The following is a 21,797-nucleotide window of genomic DNA, read 5'->3' as shown; positions in this document are numbered from 1 at the left end:
CAGTGAAAGGATATCTGTTTATATACTGATTTGTGTATACATAGATATAAGCTTTTGGATAAAGGGATTTTGTTTTAAAAACGAATAAAGGTATACGTATAAATTAAAACGATTTCAATCAGGTAATACTAAACCAGAATAAATTAGAATGCTTTCATTCTTTAATTACATATGTATTTCAATCATTTCGATTAAATTTAAAGACAAAATTACATTATTTAGAATCGTAAACTGTTTATTATTTGTTTGTATGCACATACGCTTTAAAAGAAACTGAAGCAAAAATAAAACATCAAATTTTTCTCTCGTTCTCGATAAAAAAGAGCTATTTATTTAAAATTAAATTCCTACATAAATGCAGTTATAAACACTGTATTATAATTACTCCTCGGTATTTGATATATTTCTTACTATACTCACTGTTGGGGCCCTCAACAATTTCATATGAGACATACAGTGGCTCACTAAACGTATTCGAACGCTTACACTTACAAATTTCAATTAATAAAATGAGGTGTACTAAACTAATTTGTTAAAACAATTTGGTATCTATAGTGATGGGAAAGTCTCAAGATTACATCAGTAAAATTTGAAAACGATTCAATAATATAGACAGAAGTTATGATACATTTATTAGAAACATTCATGATAAGTGTCTCACAAAAGTATTCTAACGCTGTAACACTGTTGATAATTTTCCATATTCCTTTGCACCGAATGTAAACATCATTGCTAAATGAAAATATTGGTACGTTCACTTGATGTTAGGATATCGCTTCACTAACAGTAACGTAAAAGTGTGTACAATAGTATTTAAAAGGAATATCAAAAAGTCTGAAACAAAAAAGTGTGAAAGAGAAATAATATTCCGATTACATGAGGACGGCAAATCATATAACGAGATTGCCGGAATTGTGAACAGAAATAAGTCTACAATACATTATATCATTAAAAAACCAAAGAATGAGAGAACACTTGCAAACAAAACTCGATCAGGTCGACCAAAGAAATTGACTGGAAGAGAGGAGAAAGTTATCATTCGCGAATGAAAAAAGAATCCTACATCCGCTCCTCAACTCGCAAGTATGGTAGCTGATATGTTTCATAAAGAAGTTCACCCGGAATTATGTCGACGAATCTTACGAAACAATGACTTTTATGGCAGAATACCGTGAAAGAAGCCGAGTCAAAGTTTAACATTTTTTGCTCAGATGGTCAAAATTTTGTGTGAAGAAAAGCAAATACGGAATTGAAAATTCGACATTTACATCAAACAGTGAAACACGGAGGTGGATCGGTTATGGTATGGGGGTGCATGCCTGCTAGTGGCACTGGAAATTTGATATTTATTGATGGAATACTTGATAAATATAAGTATTTAAATATTTTAAAAAATAACCTTAAAGAAAGTGCCCGTAAATTAGGATTATTGGAAGATTTCCACTTTCAACATTATAATGATCCTAAGCATACTGCTAGAATTGTGAAAGAATGGATCCTACATAACACACCACACGTGTTAATTACTCCATCGCAAAGTCCAGACATAAATCCGATTGAAAATTTATGGGCAAAAATCGAAAAAAGATTAAATAAATTTCAGATAACCAGAAAGCAAGTACTGAAAGATAAGATTATAGAAATATGGAACTCCGTTGAGTGTAGTTTTACAAAATCATTGGTTTACAGTATGTGACGTTGATTGAGACACATTATTGTTGCTAAAGGGGATCCAACAAAATATTAATATTAAATAATTTAATAATATATGTAGTGTTCAAATATTTTTGTGAGTCACTTACAATGCGTGTTTCTAATAAATGTATCATAACTCCTACCTAAATTGTTGAATCCTTTTCAAATTTTACTGACATAATCTTCCTATTGACATCTACTTGTGTAAGCAAATTACTTTAGTATACATTATTTCGGCCATTCAAGTTTGCATATGTAAGCGTTCGAATACTTTCGTGAGCCACTGTATGTACATATATCAGTATTAATATCGCTGTCGGTCATCGGTACCGTCAACAATTGAGGCGGAGAAGATGGAAGATCGGTTGGATCGGATTGCCGGTTTCGCGCTTCTAGCCTAAACCTAAACTTAAACTGAACTAAACAAATATCTGAAGATACGGTAGCCAGTTAAAGTTAAATGGCCGTCCGTCTCTATACGTAGATATGTATCCATGCAGATACACATTACATTACACATCCATCAAGTCGCGTTGTCTTCAAGCGTCAAGGAACAAGGAATAAGGAACCAGTTGGACTCGCGCACGTGCAAGCGTATGAGAACGAGTACATTCTAATCAATCGCATTCTAGTATTTTAGTTAATATCAGTATTTTTTTTCGACTTTGAACACTTATTGTATTATTTTTCTATTTTTTATTATGGTACTTTAGTTATTGTTATTCTTTGTGTTATTCTTATTGTTATTACCATTATTGAACTCAACACAGTGGTGTCATGTTCCAGAAATTAAATCACAGTACCCTCTCATTGAAGTCACGAGAATCTAATTAGAAAGACAAAGCAAGTTTCGAAACGGTGCAATGCGATGCAACAAATGAAACTCATCACGAAAATACTTATTGTTGGACAGCATAGAAAATCTGCAAAAATGAGGCCTTTTTTCCGCTACTTTGTCAGGGAATTGAAATTAGGTCGACAACATTTCATATCGTGGCAAACCACAATTTCCATTGCATAGCAGACTTCAATTACTATCACTGAATTGCTTAAATGACATGGCGTTAATTATTACTGGTGCGTATGTACATCGCGGTTCATACAGAAAGTAGCCAATATCACTAACAAGACCACATCCTGCCACATTATCTTCTTGAAAGAAAATAAAAAACGATCATGATCGGTTGGTTAATAATGTTTCCATAATGATCTTTTAAAAGTTTTAGAATTAGAAACACAGCCATACATGAATAAAACGGGCATATCAATGTGACTGAGTTCATAAATGTGTGTAATATAGTATGATATGATACGATATGATATGATATGATATGATATGATTTGTGCGTGCTATCTTAGGCGAAATTAAGTTTTGAGATTTTAAAAAATTATCTATAACCTCGGTGATGAATTCGAGAAAAAGATTTTAGAAAAAAGAAATCATACATATATGTATGTATATATTTAGATATGCACATGTTTTAAGTTTATAAAATGTTATCGATGTGTTTCCATCAAGGGAATGAAGAACCGATAGAAAAATACGCGAATACAAATTGAGGTAATTGATAAATATGACATTTCAAGTAATTCTTGAATTAATACAAGTATATGCAAAATCTTCATCACACATCTCAGTGGATAATATATCGTTTAATGGAAATTGACATTGGAAATTGCTTAAGATTCTGAATTCAATACAAGTTGTTCAAAATCGTTGAAGCTACTGGCAGAACTTGGCTTTTAGATCACTTGGCAACAGTTCAGCGACGACGTGTAATTGGCTGTAATCGAGTGTAATTGAGTGTAATTCAGTGTAATTCAGTGTAATTCAGTGTAATTCAGTGTAATTCAATGAAATTCAATGAAATTCAATATAATTCAGTGGCGGTGAACTTATCATTGACAAACTTGTACCTCTATTTTTGAGAATCAACAAATGGTTAACCGCAATCGAGCTAACAATAAGCAAAAATTTAGCGGTGAGCCGGTTTCGTATTATCGATTAAAAAGAAGTCGATGTAGGTAAGCGATGTCAATATACGAGCAAATATAAAATCTAGAACATCTGATTTTGCGGTATCCATGTGAACTTGTCAGGTGCTTGTCGCCTTTCATAAACGTCCAATCGATATACGTATATATGTACATACATATACATATACATGTACATATTCATATTCATATACATCTAAGGTTGTCCTTTAGCTGACGTGGCTGTAGGTAAGTTTCTCGTGCGTCACCCACCTTTATGCCAACAAGAGTGTGTATTACTGTGTATCTATATATTGTATATATATGTACGTGCTTACTTTCATGACACACACCGTTTTAACACGGTATTTATCAAGGAAAATGTTATAGAAAAGATACTCTCTCCTATAAAAGAAATTATTTGTAAGAGTTTATTCGGTTCTAAACAAGTGAAAAAATTAAACATACATATATCTATATAAGTATGCATCTAATCTATATACCCAATAATTAATTTATGCATCACACTTTACATCTTATTACCTGTAACATAAAATATTCTTTCTTTTCATTCTCTCGCAACCGTAATATTATTCAATATAGCAGTACTATCCGTAGTACTAATAATATCCGTAATTTTTCAATAAAATGCAGCGTCTTTTCTAATATAAACATAATTATAACAAAATCAAAAGTTACAATAAAACAGATAAATGATGCACTAATAAAGAAATGGACAACATGCATGTATATCTTATTTGTTATTATAATATTAATAATAAATCAAGTTTGAAAACTGATAATTGATTAATAATTGAATTTGTGGATGATGGAATGTAATCTGTTTTTCATAGCATGATGTACTCGTGTATGTATGTATGTACTTCGTTTTGTCATTTATGTACTCACAATCACAATCATAGTATCTTCCATGATTTTGAAATGAAAAACTCATCGATCATTGATGAAATCCCCACTCTAACTCTAACAGCTTAGTTTCCCACTATCTAACAATTACCTTTTCTAACGATTACGGAGGTCAACGACCATCGTTTTAATTTTAATCACTCTTCTTCTTTTATCTTTGTTCAGTTACAGATTAGAGTTATGCTTCTCTTTTTCTCACTCACGCATGCGCAGTACATATGCGCATCGACACAAAGAGAATGGTAGCTTGTCCTTGTCAGTCGTTCGCTCGTTGCCCGACTGTCACTTGGTCTTTCTGTCTTTCTTTCATGAATAAGTATACATATGATGAGTATGAATAGTGATAAATGACAAATATCTACATATGTACATATCATGCATGGAAATTCTTCCTGTCATAAAACGGTAAGGCAATTAAACGTTGGCAGATGTGCGTTTTTATTTCAATGATTATTTATCAAACAATGAAAGTATGTATTGACAATGCTAGCTTATATAAGCAGTTTATCTTTATTCATCAGTGTATATTTTATATTCTATCTCGTCTTAAAAATGGAAAAATACGTTATACGTATCAATTAATAACCAATCCAAATGTCTAATGGATCTAATAGAAAAAATATGTATAGTGAATTCGAATATATACACGTATGTAATGTTTTCAATTTTGATACATATTATATTTAACGACATTCTATAAATGTGTATTATAAATATCGATCCCTACTTTAATTCATATTCGTGTATTGAATTTTTAATTCTACGCTACATGCTAACTTTTCAATTGGTTTAGAGTTTAACGATTGCATCTAATCCATATATGTACGACTGCAAGTATGTAAATAGTAAATAGTAAATAGCATAGTCGTATTTGTTAAATCTTAAGAAAACGCGTTAAGTCAAGTGACGATTGATTGTAATTACGATTATGATATGTATAATAGTTATATTGGTTTCAAGGAACCAAGCAAAAAGTAAGCTTGCAAAGATAGATGGAAAGTGGAAATAAGCGTAATTGCGAGAACGTGGACGAGCGATTTGTAATTCGTTGCAAGTAAGAAGACGGATGTTTATGTGATGATAGATGAATGCTGCGAATTATAAAGGGACGTCGGAAGGTGGTTGGGGAATATATAAATCGTTCGTTTGTTCAATGTACTCTTTGCGACAGCTAATTTTTTCAACAATACCAGAGAATATTGAAATCAGTTTCGAAACTCCTTGATCGCTTGAACAATTTACGAATAAATTGAAAAAAAAAAAATATATATATATACATACATGCAAGATAATATTACACGTATCAACGAGCGCAACTTGTAAAAATAGTTGGAAAGATATGGTAAGAGATTACAATCAAACAAGTTGAAGAATGAAAAGTGAAAAATAATTAAAAAATTAGTTTGTATTCAATAATATACATATATATGTAAAGGGAATTACAAAATCTCCTTGCCTCAGGACATTATCTCGATTCTCCAGATATTCGATGCGATATATTGCGATCTATTAAAACATTTTTATAAGTATATGTATACTATATATTTACATATACATATGTATATTTATACACATATATTTGTTGCCTGAAATAATAAACAGATTCGAAGATAACTGCAACAGTGTAATAAAGTGACGATAATAATGTAGCAGTAATGTAAATTTACGCATCTTACGAAAAATATTCACAAACTACTTTAGAATAGAAAAACAGACACCGGTGTGTCGTGACACTGTAAAACTGTTAACTGTAACCATATCGCATAGTCATAATGAATAGTGCCACATGCTAACGCATTGTAACATGCTACTCGTTGCTACGTTAAACGTATTTTATTAGATGATGGATATGTTCTGCTAAAATAACTTCCATAAACTATTATATATACATACAAACTTAATTTCTGACGCAAATAGCAAAGGATCATTTACACATGAGACAAATGTATTGAAACAAATTTATGTCAGCTAACAAAAACATCTCTTCTCTTTCACATCCATATGGTTGCAAAAATTGTACAACAAGAACACTGCTTTTTCCGTTCAAACAAGGAAGTGAAAATGAAATAAAATGAATTTGGTTTATCACTGAATTTCGTCTTCGTGGTTCTTCTACTTTGTGTTTTCACCGATGTTACTATTAGCCGTCCTCGATCTTATTATTTTCCACTCAAATAAAGAATTGTCTCGTTGAAACCAGCCTACGCTTTTCGAAAAAGGAAACTCCGAATATCTAATTTGAACGGTTCGTCTTGATGAATTAAATTAATAGAAATACATACTTGCATTGAAATAATTCAAATTAGATTAATCATTGATTGTTTCGTGTAACATACAAGGAAATTGCTGAGTTAACAACTTGTTCCATCTTTCAACTTGAACTTTGAAGCAGTAATCTCACCCCTGCAACATTGATCTTAAATCTGTGTGCAGTACGGTATAAAGTATACACAATATACAGCAGACAATAGACAGCATACAGTGCATTTCAGTTCTTACTAGCTAATTTCTTTCTCACAAACGATAAGTGTAGATACGGAAAAGCTTTCACGTTCACGATGTAAAATTTTTCAACCAACACAGCGGTAGGTATAAATACAGGTATACCTACATACATATATTAATTTTTTATATTACATTATGCATAATCTATAGGTTTTGTGATACTTGTGTTGGCGATTCGTAAAAATATTACATATAACGAATTTCTCATAAGCCTCTGAAGAACTGATAACACATTTGCGATAGAACACATGAAACAAAGACATGTAGCAATAAAAGTGAAAATACAGTAGATCAACAAATTGTCTAATTATAAGAAAGAAAGTTTCTCGTCTTACTTGTGGAAGTGCAACTACGATATTCGCATTTCCCTCGCCTCTGTAAACACAATCTCCTATAAGGGACGTTGATGAAAAAGGTGAAAGTTGTGACGTCGTTGTGGAAACATCATCCAAGCTTTCGGTGGAAGTGGTCATCGATTCTGAAGAAAAGGTTGCGGTCGGCACAGGATTTCCTTCGTTGATTGTCATTGTCTTATCTTTATCCCTGTGGAAATAATAAGTAAAAAAAAATAAGCAAAACTTGCTACCTTCGCAAATGGCGTTAATTTTGTTTACTTCTTCTTTATTGACTCCATGATAAATTTATAATTTGCTTGTACAAACATTCGGTAAATTGTTTTATCATGCGCCATTGGAAAGTATCTAGTTTGGATTTGTTGCTAGCAGTATTAAATTATTGTGTAGTATAAATTTACTGTGTAACAACTGTACAATACTGCTAGCTAAGTTATTTGGATGATTTTCTAGTCGAGCTTTATATTTGTTTGCAATTTGCGAGTCGTCCTATTTCTTCTTTAATTGTTTTAATATCTGTGCCATTTCTGAGATTATCATTCCAAGTATTATCGACTCCATTGATTATATTTTTTTTAACATGGCTATCAGCAGCTATTCTCCAAAGTTCGATGCCGTATATATAGATGGATTTCACAATAACTTTGTATATTGATTTATATTGATTGTTTTCAGCTACCAGTGTCTGTCTCTTGTCTCGATATATTCCGAGATATATAGCGCAACTTGACGCGGGCATAATTTGATAACGCATTGCTATATAACGTAGTGAAAAAGTTGTATTATGTGTATGTTAATATCTTTTCTGAAGAATACTGTTAATTATCAAATATCGTTTCATATTTATTCAACAGTCGGACAATTGGCAATTATGAGATTTTCGCAACTAGATACACACACACATACACGATAAACTAAAAATTATAATTCAATTTATCTAATCGTAAGTTCAATAAGAAACATTTAACAAGAAACAATTTGCCTATCATTTGCAATCCTTCTATTAGATATGAAACAATTACATATATAACATATTCATTTCCATTTTTCACTTGGTATACTATTCAATTCTCACATTATGCAAAAATTATTAAAATTATTATTATATTGCGAGTATTTTCATTATCCTTTACTTTTTTTTTTATTTACCGAATGAAAAACAGGCAATAGGTATACATTACTTTACATTTTATTACAGATTATCTTAAACGTATATGTAAATATGAAGGTGCATTTGAAACGCAACTAAAAATATGTACATATGTACATATTTCGAAAATAAACTAAATACATACGTACATACATATTATGAAATATATGTAAGTACATATGTATATTCAAGTTATCAGATATTTTGAAAAGTAATTTTGTCTACTAATCAGCAATGTAGACTAATCAGTAAAAGAAACTTAACTAGAAACCGGAGAAGTAATTGAATCTCGTTGAATATCAACTGTATTTTATCTTGTTATAAGTTATAAAGGAACACAAAACCGAACAGCACCGATACTTTTACGTAATCGTTAAATTGGTAATCGTTATCAAAGGATTTACATATTATGTACGTATGTATGTATGTATGTATGTATTTGGTTTGGGATTACCAAGGTAGTGGATTTCTGGTGACGTAACAGACGAGTTTCAAGCAACGATGGTAATTCGGTCAAGATTTTCGCAGCCGTGACATTTCTCTACTTTAAACATTTATTATTATATTGAAATAGATATACATATATACGCGTAAAAAGTTAGTAACGTAACATGGAAATAGTGAAATCGATCGAGAAAGATGCAGGTGATCGATTATAGCTGACTAATCGCAGTTTTCTTGAAACGGATATGATCGGTCTACCAATTTAGTTTGTCAGCGCGTACTAATTACACATGTGATCGCGTTCCTACCTATCTAACCCCAATGTATCAGCTGTTGATATTGTTGATCGACTCATCGATTTACAATTTCGCATTCTTATTCAGCAGATCAAACTGCTGTTGACCTTTGTCTTTGTCTTTGAATTAACACCATGTCACAATCAAGTATGTATGTATATATGTATATATTTACATATTGTGCACTCGGATATAATATTTTTATTCGTTTTATGTTAACTGTTCCGACGGTGACACGATCGTTGGATTTAAACCCTTGGCGGCACCCTCTTTTGCTCATCTTGACCACCCACAGCATACAAGTTGACTTGTTGTTACTCGATATGTAACAGGAAGTGTGTGTATACATATGCATAGAGTATAATCTCTAGAGAGTAATCTCTTCGCGTTAATTAAATCTTAATAAATTGCTGACGACGACATTGCTTACAACTGATCGATATAGTCAAACTGTCTCTATAACATATAACATATGTACTGTATTCTGTATTATTTGCGTTTAACATGATAACTACACGATTTATTATTCGCGTTGAGGGATATTAGGTACATACATTAATATTAGGTAAAGTATAAATTATCGATTAATTTTTAATTTCCGTAAAATTGTATGCTTTGACATGAAATCTTAACTTTTCTTATTTAGATGGACTTTCTCATATCGTAAAAAATAACGTAATAATAAATATTTTCAATTCTAATCTTACATGACTCATATTGACGTTACGGAAAGCAGATACTCATGAAGAAAAGAAGTAACATCTCTTTCCCACCTGATTTGTTCAACTCAAGTCTCAAGTGTGATTTAAATTCAAGAAGACATCGACCATCGTTCCGTATCATAATTTACGAGATGACTCTTACATCATGCATATGTATATGTATATGTAGATATATATCGGGATCGCAGTGACGCAGAAATAGTAGCACTAGCAACAAATAATAGCACGTTGTATCGCGTCCCGTCGGCCCGAGGAGAGTGCAGATCAACTACAGACTGCGGACGGGAACACGACAAGTACGTGGCAATCCACATTCGTATCCGTCTCCTGCTGAGAGAAAATTTAACGTTAGAACCGAACAGGCAATAATACCGCTTTTAAAACCACGCTAAATAAAACTAGAACGTCGCTTGCTCCACAGATTAAGGATCTTTCTCCGAGGATTGCTGGCATAATGGCTTGCGCCAACTATTTGATATTTTAATCAACGCGTCAGGGAACATTACCTAAATTGAAATTGTTATCCGATATATCTATCGTTTAATGTTAGATATAACAAAATCATGTCTGTTAAAGTACATTATCTTAATTAAAGTTAATATTCATGAAACTAGAAAAGAAGACTAGCAACTTGATACAAGTACCGTGAACTACCGTTATTTTACCCAACTCCTTTACAACTTATTTTTCAAGAATTTTATCCGTTTTTACCATAAGTTTTTTTGAAAACAAAGAATCACAGAAAATATGTATACTTTGCGGTTACTTTGCGATTATTTTGCGATCCCAGGAAGCAATCATTGTATCTTTCAACCTCAAAGAATGATGTATTTAAATATTAGTAAGTAGATAATGCAAGGGAATAATTACTATGTACATATAATTATATACATATAAAAAATGATTAAACTCATAAATAACAACAAAATTACAGAAAGCTTATGTAACACATATATAATGTTTCCTTTTAAAAATTATCTATACATTGATAATTGGATGCTATAATATTTTAAAAACCGGTTAACAAACTTCAAATTTTACTCGCCTATTGTACAGATATAGATACACGTCTCTTTATCGTTTTTACCACCTTTATAACAATATCTTTTTCACTTGCTAGCAACAAAAAATAAAAATTAAACGTTTCTTCGAAATATCTTCACTTTTTGCGTGCTGCTATATTTTTCTCACTTCACTCGTGTAAAGTATGTATAAGTGAATACAATGGTACAAATGAAATCCTATCTATATTTCTATCGTTTTATTATAAGTAACAGACGAAATAAATGTGTAAACGTTATAGCCCAGAGTCGTCTCTTTAATATTGATTATTGCATCACACAAAAATTTGCACATCCATGTACAATTTATCTATGGACAAAGGAAAAAAGAAAAATCAGAAAATTCCTAATATGAATTTTAAATTTTATAGGCATAAAATTATGGTTCATATCATATCCTTTGCGCATATTTCGCAGGTACAATTATAAAATAATGTACTTTTTTGCAGACATCGAAGACAGGCGACAAGCGACAGGCAAGTGGTGACGGGCGACAGATAACAGGAAACAGGTAACAAGCAACAGGCAACACTCAAGTTTCCAGTAACGTCCGCGCTTACATCCGTGCCAATGAATGATTCAAGCAGGCAAAGCCGGCCTGCTTTCTCTCGTTATATTTACGAAATGTATTTGAGCAAAAGATTCGTGTCTCTCCGCTAGTACGTTGCTGCGTTACCTTACCTCTTGTGTAATACGTAACTTCCGTTTACAGAACTAGAAATTTCTCATATTGAAACTACCACTACACTTTGGTAAGCAATTTCTCGTTTAGTTTTTTTATATTTTGTTCGAAATAACACGAAAGAAACAGAAATATGCATAGAGCTAGACAGAGTTTGTTAGAAGATATTAGAAACGATAGTAAATATGTTATTTATAAATGATCACACGTCGAATAGCACTTTTTGTGTTGTTGTAGGTTGTTAATATAATAATGTCAATATAATATAATATAATAACAACTATAGAAGCGTAATATGATATACTTTATTATTATTAATACAGTATATAAATGATTTTTCTTGTCTTTAACGGTATTTTTCATTATTTATTATTTTTCTTTTTCTATTCGATAATTCCTAATTTTTAAAGGAGGAATGTGTATGAAAATTGACAAGTTTGATTTAACTTGCCGATTGCTTAAATTAAATTGTAGCTACATCACGTTAAAAAAATATTATAATAAATTAATTTGCGCGTGAGAAAGCTTAAGCGTATAGGATGTTTCAGGTTTTAATGAATAAATTAAGCTTCTGTACATTTACTCTGTGAAAGCTTATTTCTTAAATACTACCATATTTTATATTTCGAAAAAATGAGCTTCTTCATTTTTCAATCCCTTTTGAAGAAATGTGCTTCTACTACATATTTATATGCTAAATATAGAGTATGTGTAGTTACGCATTGTAATATATTAACTCATATTATTTAAATTACATTCATTAATCATTTCGTAAACATAGTATGGGAACAATATAAAACATATACGTGTATAATAAACAATATTGTAATCAAACAAAAAATAGGGAAATGGAAATGAAAATTCTGTTGAGATGAAGCAAAAATTTCATATGTAAAGCTTTCGCAAACGTTATCACGAGTTATTGTAAGATATTTCTTACAAGCGTATTATAATAACCATAATTATATACCAACAAATAATACGCAAGCATTGTACATACGTTGTTTACGATATTGTAATATAGGGTCAATAAGAGGTTTTATCTAGGATAACTCGTTACCTACTGATTTTATCGAAAAAAGTTTGAAATAAATTATGTTACATTTTAAGGAACTAATCGGGTGGATATAAGTTTATCTTTCTCTATTTTATATTTTCTGAGATTTTAAAGTAACCTACAGTTTTTTAAATGGTACCGTATATTTTTTATAACAGCAGTCGACGTAGCTAGACATTCTCATACTAAAGATATTAACCTATTTATACCGATAAACCATTAGTTTGGTTTTAGATATTTTAGCTTCAATTTGCCAAACTTAACGTATGAAGAATAAAGACAACGTATATATGTAAACACAAGGATATTGCTTCGTGTCTTTCCTTGTTGTTTTTCATATCATATGTACGTACTTATATTGTACATTAAATTTGACATTAAAGTTAAAATATTTTCTAAACTACAAGCGTAAGGTTTTTTGGTATACATAGATTAATACTTTTTTGTAGAGAATGTCCAGTTGGATCGACCAACGTTATAAAAAATATACGGTATCGTTTAAAAAATTCAAGATAACCTTGATTTCTCAGAAAATATAAGATATTAGAAAATAAAATTGCATCCGCTCGATGAATCTCTTGATGAACGCAACATAATTCATCTATGCTAGTACTTCTTATTGACTTACTCTGTATATATACATGAGTATACCTACATTATAATCTTCCACTAACAAATTTGTCGCATTTTACCACAATCATTCAGATAATTGTCTTTTATTCGAACTAACGAGCAGAAATTATTTGTACCGATTGAACGTCATATAAGTTCACGACATAACTGTTCTATAAGGTTAACGTTTCAAGGAGAAATCTCAATCATTTTGCATTTCAATAAAACCCGTTATCGACGTTTCACGCAATTCAACAGAGTTAAACTGGTCGACGAATGAAGATAGAGCACGGACATTAATAATTCCTCAACACGTTTCATGTCATAAGAGTCTTGACGCTTTTTATCAATCTTGACGAGTTGATTATTAGATGATTATTTCATTTCCTAACGTAACAACGATAGAACTCACCAACATATATTATATACATATGTACGTAAGTATATGTATTATAATACATATTTCCATGCGCTAAGACTAGACGGGAAGCGATGACTCATAGAAATGAAGTCATTTGAATAATAAAGAGGGCCGCGTACTATATGCGTCGACTTTCGAAATCTCTAGTGAACACATGTAAGTATATGTGCACATACCATTCTATACTATAATACAGTATTCTATCATACGATACTATACCATACTATATTATACTGTATTATATTACAATGTACTATAATGAATGTACTATACTATACTATTCTATACTACACGTTTATGAGAATTTGTAGTGCAAACAGCGATAGAACATCATGGAAATATTGCTCAGTTTCGGAGGGATATATTCTAAATAATAAATTATTTGAAATATGAATAATTTTTTTTCAGTAATTTAACGCCTTTCTTTTCTACCCGACCTTTTTTCCCGATATCTTTTCCTCCTGTCAGTATAAACGATAATGAAGGCATACGCCGTGAAAGAAATGAATTTTACAAATTCACAATTTTACAATAAAGAGAGTTAATTATAACAAAATATTTAATCTACACTTTTTTATTCGTGAGGAAAAGCATTACGATTACTGATTTTAATTCTGACAGGAAAAGTAAGAATTAATAACATTTGTTATGGTCTGCAATTACATAATGTAACCACAATGCAACAGTATGTATAGTGATGAAATGAAATGAAATGAAATGAAATGAAATGAAATGAAATGAAATAAAAGACTGTAGTAATAAATATACAAAATGACACTTGGAACATATAGATTATAGATACAGATATGAGTGACTTGCACTTTGCTGTTTTATATGAAAATTCGTTCTTTGATCATAAATTATTAATGATTATCAGAATCAGAAAGAGAAAGTTTGAAATCATTAGAAAATTGTTGAAGAATTAAATTGAAGAATTAAATTGAAAAAATCTTATTTCGATGCGAGTTGATGTAAAGTGTAAAAGAACATGAATAATGTATTGTATATATTTATTTATATAAAGGATTTATGCCCTACGTTGATACTTCTCACCATAGCATAAGTATATATAAGTTCAACAATTTTTAACGGAGAGCATCGAGAGAATTCAGAAGATAAGTTTGGGACGATCGTCCAAATACTATCGCGATTACGCTAGTTATGAAGTAAAAAAGGTAGCTAGCAATTATAGCCAGATGATAATCTCGTTACAAGTTACAAGACCAGTTATCTCGTTATTCACTACGTTGTATATACATACGACCGAATCTGGAAAATGGAAAGAGCATCGCGTGTTTGTAGTAGCAGGTCGAACGTGTACAAAGATGATACGAGTTTACTAGACTAAGTAAACTTAATTAGTCATCAAAACATACACAATCGAGAAACATTATAAACAGCAATTTTCTTGCATTTGATGTTTCGGAAAGACGTTTGAAATGAAATGTACCTATGTGTTCGAAACTCGTGAACAATTGGCGGTCATTGTAACGAAAGATGCATAAGTAGATATCAAAAAAATCTAGAAAGTGAGACATATATAATTAAAATCAGTCTATATATTAACTTATAAAAAAATAAAAATATTCAACAACAGTTTTACCAAATTATTTCACTCAAATAGTTATATATTGTGTTAAGTTGCCCCAAAAGTTTCTTTCGTTTTATAAGGAAATAATAGGTGTACAACATTTATTGCTTTATAATATTTTATTGAATTATATATGATCCTATTGGATCATTTATTTATTATAATATAATTAGATATTATTTATATTAATATAAATATAATTATATATTATAATTATTTATTAATTATATTATGTATGATTTTATTGGCACCTATTCCAATAGAACAGAATGGATCATACATAATTCGATAAAATAATATAAAATAAAAAATGTTGTGCATCTATTATTGTATTTCCTTATAAAATGAAACAAACTTTTCGGACAATCTGATATATCATGATTTGCAAAGTTCTCAGCAACAAAATATTTATTCATGAAGAAAAATTTGTTGTCAGTAGTCAAGATGAAACCAGAAGCAGTTTGATCGACAGAAGTTTCTCGAAGTTCGTCTAATGCAACGCGACTTACTTTTTCTAATTACGAAGGTACACCGACGAATATTTAATCCGTCGAAACGGAGTTGATTCGTGACGAAAACGAATGATAGAAATGGTTCGTCGACTGCATTAACGCCAGGAAACACAGAGGAAAAAGGTTTAATCGTACGTTTAAAAGCACTTAGTCACCGCTTGCTAAACGTTTCAATGTCTACAGAGAACGGCGCGGCGGCGTTGCCGTTGCTACAGTCCAACTGTCTTATCCATTTTCGCATAAGGTTAACGACCGATGAGTTTGCGAAACTCAGCGACTTGCAATAAGTACGAGCGTCTCATTGGAACTCGTACGGACGCGACGGCGTATTCGTGTAATTTGTAATGGTGGATTCGCGCCACACTACAGACCGAAGCATGAAAAGATGTAAGCGCGGATCGCTTAAAAAAGCTCGGAAATCTCCGTGACTCGAGATTACAGAAACGAACCTGCTTGTACCGTTTTCGATTACGCCACTGCGAATCACAATCCATCCACTGAACGGCTAGATCACATTGTAAAGACCGATGAGTTTGGTGGAACAAGTTGTACTTACAATGGATAATCTTCGCTGCTAACTAGAGAAAAAGAAACAAAAGAAAAGAAGAAAAAGAAGAAAAGGAACAGAAAAAAACAAACCCCTTTTATGTCGGACACGTGAAACGTGTAAAATGTAAGGCGCCATATTTTCGCGAGCACTCCAACATTAGAGACGTGCACAAACGATCCTGCAACGTAAAGTACAATCAACCAAAATAAACAATAGACGGCGAAGGGAGAATGCATTGAAGAAAAGGGGCGAAAAGATGTTGGCAATTCAATGATAAGAGCAAGAGCAAGAACAGAAGAAGAAACGAACATCGAAAAAAGAACAGCTATTTCCTTTTGAAGTGCAATCGATAACATTAATCAAAGGCCTTCTTTCCGGTCAATTTACTGTACACTGAACATATTTCAATGTTGTATCAAAAACTGAAATCTATAAATGTTATACATTATTCGTCCTCGTCTGTTACGTTATCAATTTATCAGGCTCAGAAAATGAGGCCGCTGAAATATATATAACAAATGTTTATGTAATTAATAAATTCTACTACTAGAAATTAGAACCCTTAATTTTATTAAAGAAATCAAAGCTACAATTTCAAGTTTTCAATGGTGCTGTTTCAATGACAAGGGATTAGACCATTCCAATGTCTAACGTTGATGGAGAAAACAAAAGAGACAAAATTACACGAAAAGAATGATTTAAAGTGCGAACATTAGTTTTCTCAAGCAGCCGGGAAGGTTTCAAAACGAGAAAGTATGCCTCCATTACCCACAGGTCTATCTCTCGTAAACTTATAACATGTACCTATCATTTTTGTAAATGTGTCAAGTTTTCTTTTCCATTTTATCAATTTTTGGCATTCCCATTATATAGACAAATGAACAATTATATTCATTAGTTAATTTCACCTGCAAAAATCACCTAATGACTAATGTAATGAATCAATTAATCGAACATTAACATTACACTTTTGACGTTCTACGTTTTACAACAGTTTTAGTAAGATTATGTTATATAGATAGGTCACTATATGTATATATACTGTCTGTAATAAAATGTATTATATTACGTACATGTACATACATATATACGTATCTGTATGATGAACATAATCTCCAATTTTTATTATAACAAATGAAAGAATTCAACAGAATATATAAGCTTCTTTATTCAACTCGAGCCTCTTAAATATCTCATCTTAGTCATTTTTACTTAAAAAATTAAAAAACGTTTAAAATTAAATAATCAACGATGAAGATATTAATGAAGGAAAAGAGATATATCAAGACTCAAATCCAAAATTTATCAACAGTCCCGGGAGTTTTAAGTTATCGATCGCTTCATGTTTCAAGCGGTTTGAATTTTCATAGTATTCGAAAAGTTGAAATCATTTTGAAATGTCCATCGTTCGCTAATTGCATACATATATCTAATTCTTGTTGCTCTACTAATTCTACTAGCCGTCTTATTTCGTTACATATAAACAAAAATTAAATATAAATAATTGATAACCATGTTCGCGACATTATTCTCGAATCATTATCATGGACAATGATCATTGGACTAGAAACATCCAATTGATTTACATGAAAACCGGATAATTCTATTAACGGAACATCGTATTGAAGAGAAAGTGGCGAAGCAAAGCAGGGATGATAGAAAGGGGTGAAGTTGAAACAAAGAGAAAGGAGGAAGAAAAGAAATTGCGGTGGTCTACAGTCTAAAGACTACATCGAATGGAATGGAATCGTGAATATCGTGATTCTAAGGCATAAGGGGGGGGGGGGGCAGTATCCGAGCGGACCAAGCAACGTCAGGGGGCCAGGGCAACAACCGAGGCTGACCTCTACGACAACCATCGGTCGCCTTCTCTCTTCTCTTGCTTGCAGCCCCCCCCCCCCTCGGCCAATCCGACATCGTCGCTGTGAGTATGTAGTTGTAGATTGTAGTCATCACCGCTGCACCGGTGCTGCCGTTTCCGCGTCCCTAGCCCCTTTGGTCCCGCAAGCTCACCATTATCCATTCTCACCACAGCCTTCGTATCAGCCTCTGTATCCTCCTCCCAACCGCTCATCCACGGCGCATCACCTTTTGTGGCTCCTCTTTCTCTATAGCACAATAATTCGTCGCCATTTCGCACGCCGACGCCACAGTCCTCCTCTCTTTACGAGAGGCAAAGTGCCTCGTATTCGTATTTGTTCCACATTGTCATGGCCTGTGAACCTCAATGGCGAGAAACCTTAACAACTCTCGGGAACGGGTTTTTGAACTGCGTCTCTGATCCTTGCAGATAGGATTTAACCTCTTTCGTTATGAAATAGTATCAGCTCGAAGAAACAAAAAAGAATCGTCTCACCCGGTTCCGATGAAATGTTTTCGCCATTTCTATCAAATCGATCTTATACAACTTTTCTGTTGAGTTTACGCCGCGCCTGAACAGGGTACAACTTCTGTCTCCTTCGTATGGACTCACCGTTTCCAATCAAACTCTATTTAATCAGTTCCTGCACGTACATCTCTCTGCCGAATATTTGTGATTTGCTTTATTCCGTACATGCATACATTTGTATAAAATGCTGATCCCTTAAATAATTTTAATCCACGTACATGATTGAGAAGTTCCCTCCTTAAAAAAACATTTTATCCTACCTAATGATTATAGCATAAAATTCGCATTGCTCTTCACTTCTACGATCTTTACGATTATTTCTAACTTTTAGAATTTCAGAAGAATTTCTACTTATCAAGCTGACAGATCCATGTAAATTTAACGAATTCCGAACAGGAAGATACTATTATAATATCATGTATTTTCCTGTAAACATAATCTGATTAATCTCCTTAACATGAATGTATTTCTTCGCTCAGTATGTTGACGTATGTATATATACACAGGCACGCACGCACGCACACACACATTCAGCGTGCGATTGACGCACTCTCTTTTCGAGGTAAATCACGGCTGATTTTCAACTTGAAAGTTCGACTTTTAATAGAGTTACGTATCGTATTTCCACGATAACACACTTTCTTCTAACTTCAATTGACATCGCTTATGACGATAAACTCATCGTTCTTGCGAAATCAGTTCAGTCGCTCGTTCATTGAACATCGACGATTACCTGGTGTTTGATTCATCGTTTATCCATCATTGTCGCTCCACAACCACGACTTCCATACAGACATGCTCTCGTTTTAACACTAAAACGTTGAGTAAAAACTCGTCATCGATATCGATACTGATATCTCACGCGATATGGAGCCGATTTGTATCGTTAGAAAGTAACAAGAAAAACGCGCTTGGATTCATTAATTATTCCTGACTATCATTTTGTGGAAAGTACGCTTTTCTGTGACACGACAAACTCACTATGTGAAACTTTTGGAAAATTTTTATTCATTTTTCGAAATAGACATTTCAATTTTGTACATACGTGTGCTATCATTTAAATATCTTCGTTTTCCGAATTATTTCGATAAACTGCAATTACAGAAATTAATTTGTGACTAGATATTATACTATTATGTTAGGCTGTAATATTTATATAATATTTGCTGAATTTAGGCAATTATGAACATACAATATACAGACAGTCAAAAAGTAAAGGAGAATATATGTATGCTACATATCTTTTTATCGGACAAGTAGAAGAGAAACAATTTACAAGTTGTTAATGCATTTAAGAATAAATATTATAGGAAACACTTTTATGATAACAAAGGAAATCATTTTTGTTCAACTACTTTTTATTTTACCAATAATACCAGTTCAGTGTCATAAGAAATTTTAATTCAAGAAACAAAATTTGTCGATGTTTACGCTTACGTTAATGATTAATCCAATTTCTATCAGAGATATAGAATAACTTGTAAACAGATCATGATTTCGTATACATTGCATATGTGGGAGAAATCTTGATTATTGCGTACAGAGGGGCAATCAAGTGAACGATGTAATTTTATACGTATGTCTGTATTTGACTATCGAAATTATGAAATTAAGAATTAAAGATAATATGCGTGGAATAAAGTTTTTAATTCTGAATGAATGTGAATCAAAGTACACACAAACACAATACAATCATTTTTACCTCATCTACAATGCATGGCAATTGCGTGATTTACAGTAGTCTTCCTAAATTGGAAATTGTACTTGGAATTGTTAACGCTTTTTTTAAATTTTCATTAAAAATTTCGGATATATGTAGTTGTATCGTATGTAAGTAATAGAATCACTTCACTTTTTAAACTTAATTCTACTATCACAGTATGTACATTGAAAAAATATAATAAAACAAGCAATTATATTTAAAATAACCTGTTTTATCGTGACGCGCAAATCGTTTTAAAATAGCGAAAGAATCTTACTCTATTAACAAGTATATTCATATACTTTTGAAAGGAAACGATAATCAAAGCAATAAATGAGATTTTCAAGTACATACATGTATATGACATATATTTCGATTTGATTCTTATTATATGTACAAATTACTAAAAATCAAGAGAAGAGATAAAAGAAAATATGAATACTTCATCAAGTATCGTATTGTACTTAACAATAATTTATGATTTCGTTATATAATGTGGCAAGATTCTTCCTAGTATATATTATTGTATAGTTTGTGAACTGCTTCGTATTGAATATCGTTTATATTGAAATAATGACATTACGAAAAACTCGATGTTCAAATATGTAAATTTATCGATCTGCGAACTAATACAGAGGAAATTGGTATCTGGGATTTGGGACAAAAATCAAAACACTAGACAGCGGTATTTTATATTCATGAAATTTCATAAGCACGAGGCCTTTGTTTTTATTATCTCTGTACAAAAACAGTCGAAAAAATTATAGATTTCTTTTGATAAAGATTTAATTTTTTCGAGCTCACGGCATATGTACAAGCGGGAAATGATAGACATAGTAACCTAAAAACTAAATATAATTATACATTGATATAATAATAGATATATAATAATTATAATTCATAATAATTAATATTAAACCTACAGTCTACAGATTCGAGAGTGTACGTAACGTGTTCCTCGTGTCTGTTCCATGTATCTCGTCAAAGTGTATTCGTCTGCGCGCGCGCGCGCGCGCGTGTGTGTGCATGTGTATTTGTGTCTGCCACATATGTTTTACATGTGTTTGTTAATGACGGTGTAGTATACATACATCGGAAAAAGTGAATTTCTTTTATGCAGAGTTCTTCGAACAAATTATTTCGCCCGCAATTAT

The 21,797-nt window shown here is 31.9% G+C and overlaps 1 protein-coding gene and 1 long non-coding RNA gene across 6 annotated transcripts in view; both read right to left on the bottom strand.

Annotated features, from left to right (window-relative positions):
* Ipk1 (Inositol phosphate kinase 1) overlaps positions 1 to 21,797 on the bottom strand; it is a 78,183-nt gene that overhangs the window by 9,183 nt on the left and 47,203 nt on the right. For all 5 annotated transcript variants that reach the window (XM_072007258.1, XM_072007256.1, XM_072007257.1 and 2 more), the window contains one exon: positions 7,437 to 7,644. In XM_072007258.1, coding sequence (XP_071863359.1) covers positions 7,437 to 7,628 — 192 coding nt within the window. In that variant the 5' untranslated portion in view covers positions 7,629 to 7,644. The remainder of the gene's footprint in view (positions 1 to 7,436; positions 7,645 to 21,797) is intronic.
* Positions 695 to 2,959, bottom strand: LOC139989189 (uncharacterized). The gene is made up of 2 exons (XR_011800282.1): positions 989 to 2,959; positions 695 to 834 (listed from the first exon to the last, which is right to left on the bottom strand). It is a non-coding gene; the product is annotated as an uncharacterized lncRNA (long non-coding RNA).

Source organism: Bombus fervidus, chromosome 7 (assembly GCF_041682495.2).
Source record: "Bombus fervidus isolate BK054 chromosome 7, iyBomFerv1, whole genome shotgun sequence".
NCBI classification, from domain to species: Eukaryota; Metazoa; Arthropoda; class Insecta; order Hymenoptera; family Apidae; genus Bombus; species Bombus fervidus.
This window is presented reverse-complemented; position numbering and strand designations above follow the sequence as displayed.